Here is a 15,355-nt window from a genome sequence, read left to right on the forward strand (position 1 = left end):
TAAAATGGCAATCTTCACTCACCTGCAGTACTCGCTAAAGGTCAGCACGTAGCACTTATCCTCAATGCAGGCCACAGAATTGTGATCCCGATGCCGTGAGGCGTACACCTCATCGGGGCAATCGTTACGCTGTCGTCCCTGATCCGTGTGCTCTGGTCGATAGTACCACAGCAGCGACATCATCATCTCGCCTGCAAAATGGAGAGCATGATTAGAAAACAATTACAACAACTTAATAACAATTTAAGCAATGATTTAAACTAATTAATTCAAATACTTAAAAGCTATTAATATTCTATCCTATACACAAAAAGTGCAATCCAGTTTAGATATATGTATGTCACTAAGTTACATTCCAATTTATGCGTAAAAAATAATAATAATAATAATACAATAAATCGAATAATATTAATCTGAGCTGAAAGCCTTTCATCTTATCCTTTCTGTACCTTAAATTACAACTATGTATAAGAATGCAAAATCAAGAATTCGAACTTGCAAGACAAATCAACTAGCATACATTCTTAAGCTCCCAACAGAATAGCGTATACAAGAAATTTATTTAGTTTATTTAAGTTTCATAAAACTTGGGCTAATAAATCTACGAATTATAAATATTCGTAACAACAATTTCAGCATTCTAAAGTGTTTCAGCTAAATATGAGTACAATAATGGCAATACTGAAAAATCTACGTAAACAAAATATGTTGAACTCGAACTATTTATATTTCTTCTAAGAAACTATTACACATCAATACAATATTAATATACGAACATTTTTAATACTACAGCATATAATCTAGAGAGCCTAGTCTTCATCGGTTCTGGCAGAACAGCAAAAAGAATTGACTTATTATTTGGGATCTTTGCTAACAATATTTTAGGCATACAAATAAAAGTAGCACTAAAGTTAAAATCTCTGAAAAAGTCAGTCGAGTCGCAATTTATTGTTCAATGTTGTTCAATTTTTGATTTCTTCTTTTTTATATACTTTAGTTAACTGTGCTTGTCAAATTATGTAGTATTAGCATGTGTTTTCATATTATTTTTTATACAACCTTAACAATTTCTTAAAGTGCCGAAATTTAAGTCATTCCCGGAAGGGTTTATAAACAGATAAGCGGACAGACAGACGATAGTAATTGTTGCTGCTGTAGAGCAGCTTTAAACTTTAGCTTTTAAAATAGATTTGCTGATGATGTGATGTGTGGCACAGTACAGTACACGGCAGCTTACCATCCTCGGGATTCTGCCAGAGATGCGCCACCTTGGCGACATAGGGCAGCTCGTTGTCCTCGTTTGCCTTGAGCAGCACACAATCGCGGGTCCTGATGATGTCGCCCTCAACATGTCGCATCGCTGGATAACAAGTGCGCAACACCAAAGGATCATCGCTCTAAAATAGAGAGAGAGAGAGAGAGAGAGAGTAAAGCAATTAGTATGCAAAATTCAAATTCAAATTCAAATTGACATTGGGATGAACTTACATTGAGAAAGACGGCGCCTTGGAAAGCTTTGCCCTCCCACATCCAGCCGTTGTTCCACTTGGGCACCACATTGGCCCGCGTTGCCGGCGGCTGCGTCTCGTCTAGCTCGTTGCTGACGCCTCCGGGTCGCTGTCGCTGCTTCTTGCGATTGCCAAATTTGCAACGCGAACGCGCGCGTTTTGTGTGCGTTGTTGCATGCGCTTGACGTGCTGTTGCAGCTGTTGTTGTGGGCGTTGGCGTGGCTGTGGCTGTGGCTGTGGGCATGGTCGCATTTGTTAACATGGACTCGAGCGGCGTTTGAGGCACCAGGAACTTGTGTTGCTCATCGGAATGTTGCTGAGGCGGCGTGTTTGCTGCTGTGGTTGCTGCTGTTGCTGTTGTTGCATCAGCTACTGGCACTGTGGGCGTGGCACTGCCTTTTTGCGCCTGCAAATCGGCCGTTTGATACTCATTGTTGTTGGTCTCAGCAGCAGTTGTTGTTGCTGTCGCTGCTGTGCTGGTAGCAACTGTTGTTGCTGCTGCTGCTGCAGACTTGCGGCCTTTGGCTGTTGTAGGTTTGCTCTTCGCCTTGACCTTTGCTGGCTGCTTACGCGCCTTCTTGGCCGGCGGCGCTTCCGCGCCAGCTGAGGTAGTAGACTGTTGCTGTTGTTGTTGCTGCTGAGTGGTTGCTGCTGCTGTTGCTGTTGTCGCCTGCAGCGTTGCTAGCGTCACGCTTGCCAGCGGCTTTTTCGTCTCCGACTTGGAACGCTTCTCGGCCAGCGGCAACGTTGCTGTCGTCGTCACCGCCAACAACGGCGATGGTGTTGCTGGCGCATAAAGTTGCTTGTTGGCTGCGCCGCTGCTGGCGCTGACATTGCCACTGTTGCTGCTGCTGGTGCTGGTGCTGTTCAATTCGGGATCACTGAAGTAGCCACGCGTCAGCTGCGTGTCCAGACTGCCCAGCAGATGCAGCGATGCAATCGCCTGCTTACGTGGTCGCACACGCTTTGGCGACGCACTCGGCGAACAGCCGCTGGGCAGCCCCAATGCCGAGGTTGATTGCTCGCAAATGTCGCTGGTGCCAATGGCCACCGTTGCCATCGTTGTTGCCGTCGTCTGTTGTGCCACATGTGTTGCCTGCTGCTGCTGCAGCTGTTGCTGTTGCAAGTGTTGCTCGCGTCGCTGTGCGCGTAGTCGCTGCTGTTGTCGCTGTGTTAGCACCAATTGGCGACGCTTCACATACTTGGCTTGCGTGCGTCCGTAGCGACGCACAAATTTGCGACCTGGACACAAATAATTCTTTGGCTCCGCCTGCTTGATGAGACTCTTGTAGCTATGCGTTTTGCTTTTGGTTGCTCCCGTTGCCGTCGCTGTTGCTGCTGTTGTCGACGTTGACGACAGCAAATTGAGACGCTGCTTAACGATGCCATTGCTGTTGGTGTTGTTGCTGTTGCTGTTGTCGTCGGTCGCATTGCTGTTGCTGCTGGCAACTGTTGCTTCCAGCTCCGCTTCGGGTTCGGTTTTGATTGTTGGCTTCAGATCGTGCAGCTTGCTGATATGTGTGTTGCATGTTGCTGTTGTCTCAGCTACTGCTGCTGCTGCTGCTGCCGCTATGGCTGCTGTTGCTGCCGCTGCTGTGGCTGTTGCTGCTGCTGCTGTTGCATCTTCGTGCTCGATTTTGATTTTGGTCTCTGGTTTTGTTTCCGTTTCCGCTTTGATTTCCGCTTTAAGTACAAAAGGCAATTGTGGCTCTGCTTCTGCTTGCTTCGTCAGTTGCAATTGCAGCTGCAACAGTTGCTGCTGCTGCTGCTGCTGCTGCTGGGCTGCATAGACCATCTCTCTGGCCATGCTTTTGCCAATACGCGCTTTGCGTGGCATTACGCTTGCCACCATCGGCGGCGGCGGCGTGCTGCCCGTTAGATCATACGATTCAATATCTTTGGCAACGCGTTGCTCTCGCTCCGCTTCCAGATCCAGAGGTTCTGTGTCCTGCTCCTCCAGCAACTTGTCATCGCTGGCGCAATAGCTTTCGGGCGGCGTTGGCGGCGGCATTACGTGTGCCTCGTATTGCATTTTGGTCGTGTGATTGTTGCTGTTGCCGTTGCCATTGCCATTGCTGTTGCCGTTGTCGACGTCGCTCGACGTTTTCAGCTCGGTTTTCACCAGCATTTGGCACTGTGTGCCAATGTTGTTAGTTGCCGTTGGTGTTGTTGTTGTGCCAGCTGTTGCCGTTGTTGTTGTTGTTTTTGTTGTTGTCGCCAGTGTGGCGAACGTTGTTGTCGTGTTGCTTGCAACACGCATATTCATGTTGCTGTTGTTCACCTTTGTGTTGTTGTTATCAGTGTCGTTGTTGTTGTTGTTGTTGTTTATGATATTATTGTTGTTGTTGGTGCCATTTTTAACTGGGCCCCTACTGGTAGTCAGCGTTGTTGATGTCGTCGACGATGTTGCTGCTGCTGCTGTTGTTGTTGCTGTTGCTGCTGTAATGTGGCTGGTGGCTGTCAATGTGTTGCTGCTCTCGCTGCTCGTATTGCTGCCAAACACAGGCATGTTGCTGCTGTTGCTGCTGCTGCTGTTGCTCGTAGTACTCAGCATCAAACTGTTGCTCGTCTTCTGTGAGAAAGTGTTGCTGTTGCTGCTGCTGTTGCTACCAATATGAGGCCCAGTATGGACGTTTTTTGGACACGACTGTTGCATTGGACATGGGCACTGTGGCGGATATTCTGCAAAACAAACCAAAAATGTGAAAGAATATTTAATAACTTGTTGCAATTCGATGATTAAAATGTGTACGAGTATTTTCAGTCACGCGATTAGATTATATACTCTATACGTCTAGATCCGATCCGATATTCGGAAAGTTATCTTAACAAACAAACCAAAAACCAACTGGCGTGATACTTTCTAATCACTTAAAGCCGCGCGTATCTTAATCAAATTCTCAAATAATACTGTTGCTGTGTCTTACTTTATTATATATTTTTATGCCTTTTAAGTCAAAAAGGGAAATAAACACTTTAAAGCTATAAATTTGGAATTACCAAATCTGCATATTTGTGAAGAATCAGAGTTTAAGTGAAATATTTTTAATATGTTCGAAATTACTCGTCAATCGATGTCTCTATTCAACTGAAGTGCTCACTTATTCAAATGCTTATCGCTGGCAAATAATAAAGTTTATGCGCCACAATCATGAAACTTGCTATCAACAACTCAGTGCATAGAATAAACACACACACACACACAAAATAAATAAATAAAGCACAAATGTGGCGCTAAGATAAGTTCATTGTAGTACTACCAGACAGTATTTGCAATATCAAAAAAAAAACTGTTTTGTTAATATTTGGAAATTTACAATTCTCAACCAAATTGCATTATTACAAATTCTTCAGTTGCAACCAAATTACAAATCCCTTCAACTAAAAGCTATAGTCGAGTTTCAATTTACGCGCAACAGTGTGGTATTTTTTTTAAATATACCAAAAAAATTACTAGCCTATAAAAATGCCTATATTTGATATATCGGCGTTCAAAATATACAATGCTAAAATAATTTTCCTTAAAAATAATTCAATATATAAAAGACTATATTTGGTATATCAATAAACCACTACATTTTAAATATACCGCAGCAAATCTACCTAAAGAATACTAAAATATACCAATAGGTATATTTGGTATATCGATATACTACTAAATTCAAAATATACCATACCAAATTAATCTTTCTAAAAATACTAAATTATACCAACGACATTATTTGGTATATTGATAAACTACCACATTCAAAATATACCACAGCATATCAATGTACCTAAAAAATATTAAATTATACGAATGCCACTATTTGCTATATCGATATACTGTACTGTAAATTAATATTCCTACAAAATACTAAACTGTATCAATAGCTATAATTGGTATATCGATATACTACTACACTCAAAATATACTGTACCAGATTAATATACCTAAAATATACCATGGTCTATATTTAGTATATCAATATACTACTGCATTCAAAATATACTGTACCAAATTAATATACCTAAAATATACCAAAGTCTATATTTAGTACATCAATATACTATCAATCTCAAAATATACCATAGTATAAAAAATATACCAGATTGTCAACCAAAGTAAATCAAAATTATATACAAACTTTTCAACTTAAAACATTTACTGGCTAGTGTGTGCATGAGACATGGATCCGACTGGGGGAGCAAGAACCATACTTTTACTTCCCATATAAGGATAAATTAATATTGCTACAAAATACTAAACTGTGCCAATAGCTATATTTGTTATATCGATATACTACGACATTCAAAATATACTGTACCAAATTAAACCACCTAAATAATACTAAAATATACCAAAGTCTATATTTAGTATATCAATATACTGTCAATCTCAAAATATACCATAGTATAAAAAATATACCAGATTGTCAACCAAAGCAAACCAAAATGATATACAAACTTTTCAACTTAAAACATTTACTGGCTAGTGTGTGCATGAGACATGGATCCGACTGGGGGAGCAAGAACCATACTTTTACTTCCCATATAAGGATAAATTAATATTCCTACAAAATACTAAAATGTACTAATAGCTATATTTGTTATATCGATATACTACGACATTCAAAATATACTGTACCAAATTAACCCACCTAAAAATAACACTAAAATATACCAAAGTCTATATTTAATATATCAATATACTACAAATCTCAAAATATACCATAGTATAAAAAATATACCAGATTGTCAACCAAAGCAAACCAAAATGATATACAAACTTCTCAACTTAAAACATTTACTGGCAAGCGTGTGCATGAGACATGGATCCGACTGGGGGAGTAAGAACCATACTTTTGCTTACCCATATAAGGACCCTGCAGTCCTCGCGTGTAGCACTGACCGGCGGCACTGCCGCCCCCCGGACTGTAGCCGGCGTAGTAGCTGGGCGGTCCGGGATAATGCTCCAGATGCTGGGGCTGTGGCTGATGCGCTGGCACCAATTGTGTGCCCGCTGGCGCTGATGTTGCCCCAGCTGCGGCTGCTGCTGCTGCTGCGGCGGCAGCGGCTGCCGCGGCGGCTGCAACCGAAACGGGTTGCTGCTGCTGCGATTGCTGTTGCGTTGGCACACCGCTGCCTGGTTGCTGCGGCGGCTGTTGTTGCTGCTGCTGCTGCTGTGGCGGCGGCTGTTGATCGTAGAGATCGGGTGGCGGCGGATGGCCGGGCGGTGGCGCAGCGTGCTGATAGTAGGGATAGCGACGATAGGCGCCCGGCGGTGGCGGCGGATGGGCAGCCGGATGGGCAGCCGGATGGCCTTGTGGCGGCGGCGGCGGTCCGCTCTGATACACCTTGCTGGAGAAATAGGGCTGATAGGCGGGCGGCGAATAGCACATGACCTCGCCCGGATACGGTGTATAATAGTTGGGCGGATACGCTGTCGAATAGTGCATCTGTGCTGCGTGCATCGAGCGTGGATACGGCACGCCCGGATGTGCGGCTGCCGCAGCTGCTGCAGCTGCAGCCACAGCGCTGGCACCGGAATAAGCTTGTTGCTGTTGCTGCTGCTGCTGTTGTTGCTGTTGTGCTGCCGCTGCCGCTGCTGCTGCTGCTGCTGCCGCTGTGGCTGGATCAACTTCAGCGCTGGCTGCTGCTGCTGCGACGTCTGTGGCAGCGTCTTCAGCTAGCTTCTTAATTGGCTGCTGCTGCTGCTGTTGTTGTTGCGCTGCTGCTGCGGCTGCTGCGGCCGCTGCTGCTGCTGCTGCTGCCGCGGCTGCTGCTGCGGCTGAACCTGCTGGCGGTGGCGGCGGTGGCGCAATAACATGCGGCGAGATCAGCGGACCTGCCGGCTGATAATAGCCTGCAATTAGACAAATCACAAAAAGGATAAACGATTAATATTGTGCTTGCAACTTCTTTAGTAAATTTCAGGTTTTTTTTTTTTTTTTTGTGGTTGCTTGTGCCAAGTGAAATGCGGCAACGAAGCATAAAGTGAAAGTTGGTTGGTTGGTTGGCCAAAAAAAAATAAAATACAAAAAAATGTATGTAAGACACCGAAAAAAAAACCAGTTGAGCGAGCCGCAGCAAGCAGCTGGTCGTGCAACAATCTCAGCCTATCAAACCCTGCGCGAGGCAACCCCCCCAAAAAAAAAGCACAAGCTGCCTCCCCTCTGCCCTCTGCCCACTGCCCTCGCCACCCGCTTGTGGTTTACCTCGTCCAAGCATGTGGGCCGCATACAGAATGTCGCGAAAATGATGCGCCGCATGTTGTTGCAAGAATGTAAACGACTCGGCAATGTTTGCCGCCAGCGCCTCAGCAGCAGCTGCCTCATCCATGTTCGCCGGCAATGTGGGCATTGCAGCCAGCGGCGATAACGATGAAGAGGATGATGATGATGAGGAGGACGATGATGATGATAATAATGATGAGGCGGATAATGTTGAACGTTCCGTTTCGCAGGTGCCGCTGCTGCTGGTGCTGCCAACACTTGAGCAACGCTGCTGCAGATATTGTTGCTGCTGCTGCTGCTGGTGTTGCTGCTGTGTAATTGTTGGCGGCGAGTGGCGCAGTGTTTTCAGCAGTTCACCCGACAGCAGCGTCGGCAGCGACGTCGTCTTTTTTGTAGTTTCTTTTAGGCGCATCGCGTGTATGTGTTTTTTTGTTTCTTTTCTTTTTTTTTTGGTTCTCTTACTTTAATGTTGTATTAAAAATATAGTTTTTTTTTATATGTATATACATATATAATGTTATTTCTTATGTTATGTGTATATATTCCTTGTATATAAGTGTGTATATTTGTTGTATATATGTTTGTTTGTTTTTTTTTTTTTTTTTTTTTTTTTTTTTGTAGATTATGTCAACAGGGAAGTTTCATTGTTAAGGCAACTCTTTTTTAGTATATTATTATGTTTTTTACACTCTTTCATTTTCAATTTGATTATAGCATGTTTCTCATTTCATTTCATTTCATTTCTTCCATTTGCTGCAAAGTAAACAATTTTCTTCGATAAGTTGAGATGTCACACACACACTAACACACACTCGCGCGCACACACACACACACAGACGACGAGAGCCGCTCGTAAAAGTTGCAACATGCTTGTAAAATATTTTCATTTTCGTTTCGAGTTTTTTTTGTTGGTTGTTTGTTTGTTTGTTTGTTTGTTGTCGTAACGCGTTTCACGCGCGTTTCGCGCGCGGTTTTCAATGTGGTTTTGTAGCGTTTTTAAAGCCCGTTTCTCTCGCGAATTTTTACTGTTGACCTTTTGTTAAAGTGCTTGTTGTTGTGTATGTGTGTGCTATGTTGTATATAGAAAACCCTCCCGCCGCACCTTCCCCACTCCCGTCGACGTCTTTGTCAACATTGGCAAAATGAATTTTCCGCAACTGGTAAACGAGTGTAAAAGTCACCTGGTTGTCAAATATTTGATCAGCTCACAAAAAGGAAAGAATGCTGTCGATGCTGCCGCTGCCGCTGCCGCTGCACAAAAGACATGGAGCACAAACAGCAAGGGGACAAAAGGGGGCGACAGAGTGTCGGTCAAAGGTTTGGCAAATACATGGAAAGCATATCGGAAAACCACTTGCCGACAGGTGGCGCTACAGTGATGGAGTGGGACAGCAACTGTAATGCAAGTCCCCTCCTGCATAAATACATCTGCGTACATACATACACACGAGTGTATAGATGTGTGCGTGTGTGTATGTATGTATTTGTGCCATTGACTGGCTTCGCACTCGTCCAACAGCAACAAACAGCTGTCGACTTTTCAGCTCAACCAACTCACTGTTCTCTCTCACTCTCTCTCTCTCTCTCTTTCTCTTTCGTTCGCTCACTTGGTGCTGCTCTCTGCATGGAAAAATCGAGAAGTCAAAAACGCACAAGCAGAGAGTGGGGGCAGAACTCCTCCACAAAACAAAAACAACAAAAAGAAACAACAACGTGTCTGTGTTGAAGCGTGTGAACATTGACGCCAAACGCACATCGAACAGTGGATCATTTTCGTTATTAAACACAACAATATTTTTGTATTTAAGAATTTGAAATCATTCATATTTAAACACAAAATAATTTAATTTTAATTAGCATGCTTTCTTTTAGTTAGACAAATTCAGCAAAATTTATATCAATTTAAAAATTTATCAATTTAAAATGTGCCTCCAAGTATCTTTCTTTTTTTTAGAATCAAAACATAAAAAATATATTTGTACGTTTATGTATAAAATGGCAAGCTTTTTTAAATTGAAACAAGTAAACTTAATACGTAAAAATATTAACAAAAAAGAACCTTGTTTATCAGCATAACAAAAAATTGAACAACATTTTATTGGCGTTCCACTTTTAACAACATTATTTAGCAGCAATAGTTTTCAATCAACTATTTTTTTGCTAAATTGTGCTAAAGTGCTAAATTTTAACGCGCATATAAAAAATGTATTTATAATTTATATTCCGCGTAGTTTCTCAAGAGTGCATTTCAAAATTTCACTTATTCAGCAAAGTGTATGTCAATTTTGAGAATACACTTATTTATAATGTTTATCAGCAATAGTTTGCAATCAACTAGTTTCTTTCTTTTGTTGATTTCGTTCGCATTTTAAAAACTGTCGAGTTCAGCATTAAATATTCCATTAAAAGCACATTTCCCATATAATTTGTCAACATTTAAAACAAAGTTTAACCAACTTGTGAGTGACCAATATAAATAAATGAGAAAAAAATGAACATTCATTTCATTTGTAATTCTTTATCAATTATAATCTGTTTGGTATGTAGATTTCATAATTATTTGCAAAGTGCGTAATAATTATTCCAAGTACTATTATCAAACATTTGCGAATAAATTACTTGGATATCTTAACTGTTGTAGATAAGCTTGGTGTGTTCTATGTTCTGCCTATGACTGCATTTCAATAGAATGTCGAGACACTGTGCAATGGCATGCCTAGCAGCACGTAGACAAGCGCAGACGAAAGAAGCCAGCAACAACAACAACAAGCAGAATAGGAAGAAGAAGAAGAAGTGAGTGCAATGATGACAGCAACAAAAACGTACGCTCACAATTCCTTACTCTCGCTCGCTTTCTCTCTGACTCTCCGCTCTCTTTGCTCTGACGTCACTGAACCGATGACATTCGAAATGACAATGATGCTGGCTGGCTGGCTCTGCTGTTGATGCTAATGATGACGTTCTGTCATCAGCGTGTGTTTTATAGACAGAAAAGCTTTTGACGTTTCGAAGCGCATTTACTTAGTTCGCCAAGCTCAGTCAAAGGGCAGAGAATGGGAAAGTGAGAGAGAGTAGAATAACTGTAACAGACAAGGAGAGAACATTTTGGTGGTGGTGGATAGGGTGAGCTTGTCCTCTGTGGTGGGTTGCTGTTGGGCTGTTCACTGTTGGGCTGTTGGGTTGTTGCTGAGTGTTGCTGTCAGGTGTTATTATTTAATGTCGGCGCCTGTCAAATGCAACAAAATTGTATAAGACGCATATAGACAAACAATTTGTCAGAGCTTGCACTTGACCTACAATCCGAACAGACTTCTATGTTTGTGTGTGTCTCTGTGTGTGCGTAGGAAAGAGAAATAGCCAGCAGAGCAGAAGTGAAAGAGTACTACGTGTGGTATACTTGATGTTGTGCGTTGACAACTAGTCGTATGTATAATCGTTAAAGCTTTATCCCTACTTTTGTATTTAATCAAATTGAGTGGCAACATTATGGCAAATGCTTCAGCGCCCGATTTTAATTTAATTGAAGTCTATTTTATTCACCATACGCTATTTTGCATATAATCGATTCTTGGCTATTAAAAGGTTTGCCAATGCAAATGCACTTCGCATTCGCCAGTGTTGCGCAACGTTTCATAATAAATGTGATTGGATGAGCCTACATAAAGTGAAGAATTCAAATTTAAATCAAATTTAATTTAAATATTTTCTTTTCTTCTCTTTAAATCTTTTATTTCTTACTGAGCTCTAAATTATTAACTCTTAACAACATTTTATCATTACAGTAAGAAAGTTATCAGATAGTTTTCCAAGAAGTGTTGTGAAATATTAAAATTATTTCTAGCCAACATCACTTTATTCAAATCTAGCGAATACTATGAAACTTTGTTCAAAGTTATATTATTTAATATTTTTTGTTTAATTTCTAAATCCTTGAACTGTATTTTTATCGATTTCTAAAGTGAATTTTGTGCAATTTTCTAATCACTTTAAATTTCATTGAATTGGTTTCATTGAACTAAGTTTTCTAGACACTTTCGTTTTTCTAATATCAATTAAAATTCTTTGAAGTCAACTATTTAAATAAAATTTGTATAGCATGAAAATGTACTTAATTTTCATATAATTGCATAGCAGTAAATGATTTCATTTTCCAAAATTCTAAGCATTAAAAATGTAGTCAACTATACAAATCAAAAATTAATATAAAATGCATTTTTCATGAAGAAGTAATTAACTATCGTTCTCAATAGTAAAAGTTTTCGTTTTCCAAAAATGTATTTGATATTTATAGTTGACTATATAACATTTTAATTGAAAGATATTTCTATTAAAGAACAATGCGTGCCTATCAATAATATAACTAAAGAGGTTTTCTATAATGCATATAATAATAATGAATAAAAATAATAATAATATATCTCCTTAGCCATAGTCTCGGTTACTCCAATAATTCACCCAGATCGAGCTACATAACATAATTAAATTGCAGTTGAGTGTGAATAATTGCTGCGAAAACACTCTGTAGCATTTTGTAAAGATGTGCTTGCTTGATTCTAATGTGCCTAGTTAGTTATCGCTAATGGGCCGATTATGAATCACGTGAGAACAACGCTGCATAACAACAACAAGAAGAGTATAAAAAAAAATGCAAACTGAAAGCAAACAACACGTAAAGACACCTTCTGGGGATGGGGATGGGGATGGGATGGGGGGATTAGACCGCTGAAAACTGGATGCGGATCGGGGTGACCATGGGGCAATTAGCAGGCGGCGACGATGGCGACGACGACGGCGGAGGAGGCGGAGGCGACTTCGGTGGCTGTGCCAATTAAGAGTTGTGATGAGACGACGGCAAAAATAAAGGGCCCGACGTTGTGTTGGCATAACAACCAAAGTGAATAATTACGCACAATTAAATGCACGCAACAACAACGTGACACGCCTCCTCCACCCAGGTACACGCCCCTCGCCCTTTTGCACATGTTGCTGCCTAATCCCACGCACCTGTTGCATCAATGGGCAACGCTGCAACTTGGCAACTTACAACTTGCAACTGCAACTTGAGCGTGTGAAAGTGGCCGTCATCTCTGGTTGCATCCGCACTGCGTTCCTGCAGCGTGTGGCATCAGCGTGTGGCAGCCCAACAACAACAACAACAACAACAGCAGCCAGCCAGCCACAACTTTCTCCTTTCACAACAACAGAGAAAAAAACATGGACAAGCCAATGGAATTTATAGCATGTATCGATCGGTTGGGTGAAAGGTAAAAAGGGGGTCGCCATCGACTTCGTCTTCGTCTTTGACTGCGACTTCGATTGCAACTGCGACTGCGACTGCAACTGCAAGCAACTCCAATTACATTTCGGGCAACACGAAAATCGAATACTCATCCCGTTTGAGTGGCCCACAGCAACAACAAATTATGAGCACAACAACCGAAAGCCGACAATCAATGGGATAAAAGATTCCTCTCTCTCTCTCTCCCTCCCTCCCTCCCTCTCTCTCTCTCTCTCTCAAGCAAATGTTGCACAATTACCCGAAAACGATTCGAATATAATTTTTGTGATAAAACATAAAAAAAAAAACACAAGCTAAAAATGAAGAAAACTCTTTTCATTTCCGACTGAATGCAAGTCTCAATTGTTGTTGCATTTATCTGATCAACTACTCGATAAGAAATCATTGAAATGGTTTGAAAAACATAGCAAACAATTTTGCTAGTCATCGATAATTATATGGAAATTATGTTGCACTAAAAATTAATTACATATTTTTGCTAACTAAGTTTGTAGTTCCTTTTGAGTATTTAACAAATTTATTGAATAAATATTTGTACAGAGAACAATTTTGTTTGCCTTCGATAATTATATTAAAAATTTGATAATAAAAAACCATTTCATATTTTTGCTAACTAAATTTGTAGTTCCTTCTAGTATTTAACTAATTTATTGAATAAATATTTTTATTCCGCTAACTACTATCAACTAATTCATAGCAAACAATTTTCTTTGCCATCGATAATTATATTGAAAATTGTATTATAAAAATCATTTCATATTTTTGCTAACTAAATTTGTAGTTTTCAAGTTTTTATTTAACTAATTTATTGAATAAGTATTTCTTTATTTTGTGTTTCTTGTCAAAACTTCTTCGTCTAATTTATTTAAGTATTAAATTAAGTATTTCGCATACCTAATTTGTTTTTAGTGTACATATATTTAACTAATGTAAAGAATACATATTTTTATTTCGCTAACTACATTTTGTGTTTCTTTTATGAACTTCTTTGACTAATTTATTAAATAAACATTTCTTTATTGACATGGGATAATAATTGAAACAATCATTTACTAAATTCAACTAAATTAAAGTAACATCAACGTTCACTTAATTTGTTTATAATTTTGGAATAATTGTCAAAGTTTCAACCTCAGTTCCTTACTCAATTGAGGCTGTTGAAATAAAATAAGAATGCCATTAAAAACCTAAAACAATTCAACTAAGTTGAGCGCCCTTTTCAAGCATATTTTGCGATAAATACAATTAACAGAAAATAATCCTTTAAGCCAGTTTTGCTGGTTGCTTTGGAAGCAGACTGAACTGAACTGAACTGAACTCATTCCAATTCCCATTCCCATTTCCAATGCTATTCACATTTAAATTCGCATTGTATTGTTGGAAGGCACTTTTAAGTAGGTATTAACAGCAGTTGGCATTGCGAATTTCTTAAGCAAATTAGGCACTAATACAGAAACAACAATACGAACAACATTCAGCGCAATTCATAAAGAAGATAAATGAACGGAAACCGCAGTCAACAAGACCCAACAAAAAAAAAGGCAGAAAAACAAAAGGAAAAACTTCTTTCTACCACCGCGCAGTGAAAAGTGGCAACAGCAGGCAGAGCTCTCGCACTTCACCTTGCCACCAGATGAGTCCTCATCTCCCGCTCCTCTCACTCTTACTCTCTCTCTCTCTCTCTCTTTCGGACTCTGTGGTCGTTGGCGTGCAGTCAACAGTAAAAGTCAAATATTGTAATTATGCAAAATACATAATTTACTTTGAATTAACAGCTGAAAACGAAGGAAGCAGCAGCGACAGCAGCAGCGAAAAAAAACACAAAAGGAGAATGAGAAGAGAGAATGAAGAACGAAGAACCGCCGCATAAAATGATATTGAAATTGCCCAAGAGATAAGACTCTGTGGCAGCAGCAACAGCAGCAGCAACAGCATGGGGCACAAGCAGCAATCGAGGCGTTGCCCAAATGCCGCTCGAGAAACTGAAATAAAATTCAATTAAATTGCAAGCGGGCCGCAACGCTTCGTCGGTCAACAGGTAACAGGTACAAAAGGTGAACGGCGTCGTCTGCTTTAGTTTTGCGGTTTTTTTTTGTTGTCTTCTCTCTGTGTTGTGGCACCTGCCACAAGCCACAAACAGTCGAGAGTCGCAGTCGGAGTCAGAGTCGAAGACAAGAGTCGGAGTCAGCTGTGCCGGCTGAAACATGTGCGAGGATCGGGCGGGCATTGCCCAGAGCCAAATATATCAGCAGCAACAGCCACAACAACAGCAACAGCAACATCATCAGACAGCTGCGATTGCGAGAAAGGAAAACAAAACAAAAGTGGTAGAA

General features: G+C 40.6%; 1 protein-coding gene across 3 annotated transcripts in view; it reads right to left on the reverse strand.

Moving 5' to 3' along the window:
- LOC133847287 (mucin-5AC) overlaps nt 1-15,355 on the reverse strand; it is a 67,784-nt gene that overhangs the window by 3,575 nt on the left and 48,854 nt on the right. For 2 of the 3 annotated variants that reach the window (XM_062282229.1, XM_062282231.1), the window contains 4 exons: nt 6,361-7,353; nt 1,489-4,190; nt 1,238-1,397; nt 23-191 (listed from right to left, as the gene is read on the reverse strand). In XM_062282229.1, coding sequence (XP_062138213.1) covers nt 23-191; nt 1,238-1,397; nt 1,489-4,190; nt 6,361-7,353 — 4,024 coding nt within the window. Of the gene's footprint in view, nt 1-22; nt 192-1,237; nt 1,398-1,488; nt 4,191-6,360; nt 7,354-7,705; nt 8,796-15,355 lie in introns of those variants that run through there. The other variant, XM_062282230.1, reaches the window with a different exon arrangement.

Source organism: Drosophila sulfurigaster, chromosome X (genome assembly GCF_023558435.1).
Source record: "Drosophila sulfurigaster albostrigata strain 15112-1811.04 chromosome X, ASM2355843v2, whole genome shotgun sequence".
NCBI classification, from domain to species: domain Eukaryota; kingdom Metazoa; phylum Arthropoda; class Insecta; order Diptera; family Drosophilidae; genus Drosophila; species Drosophila sulfurigaster.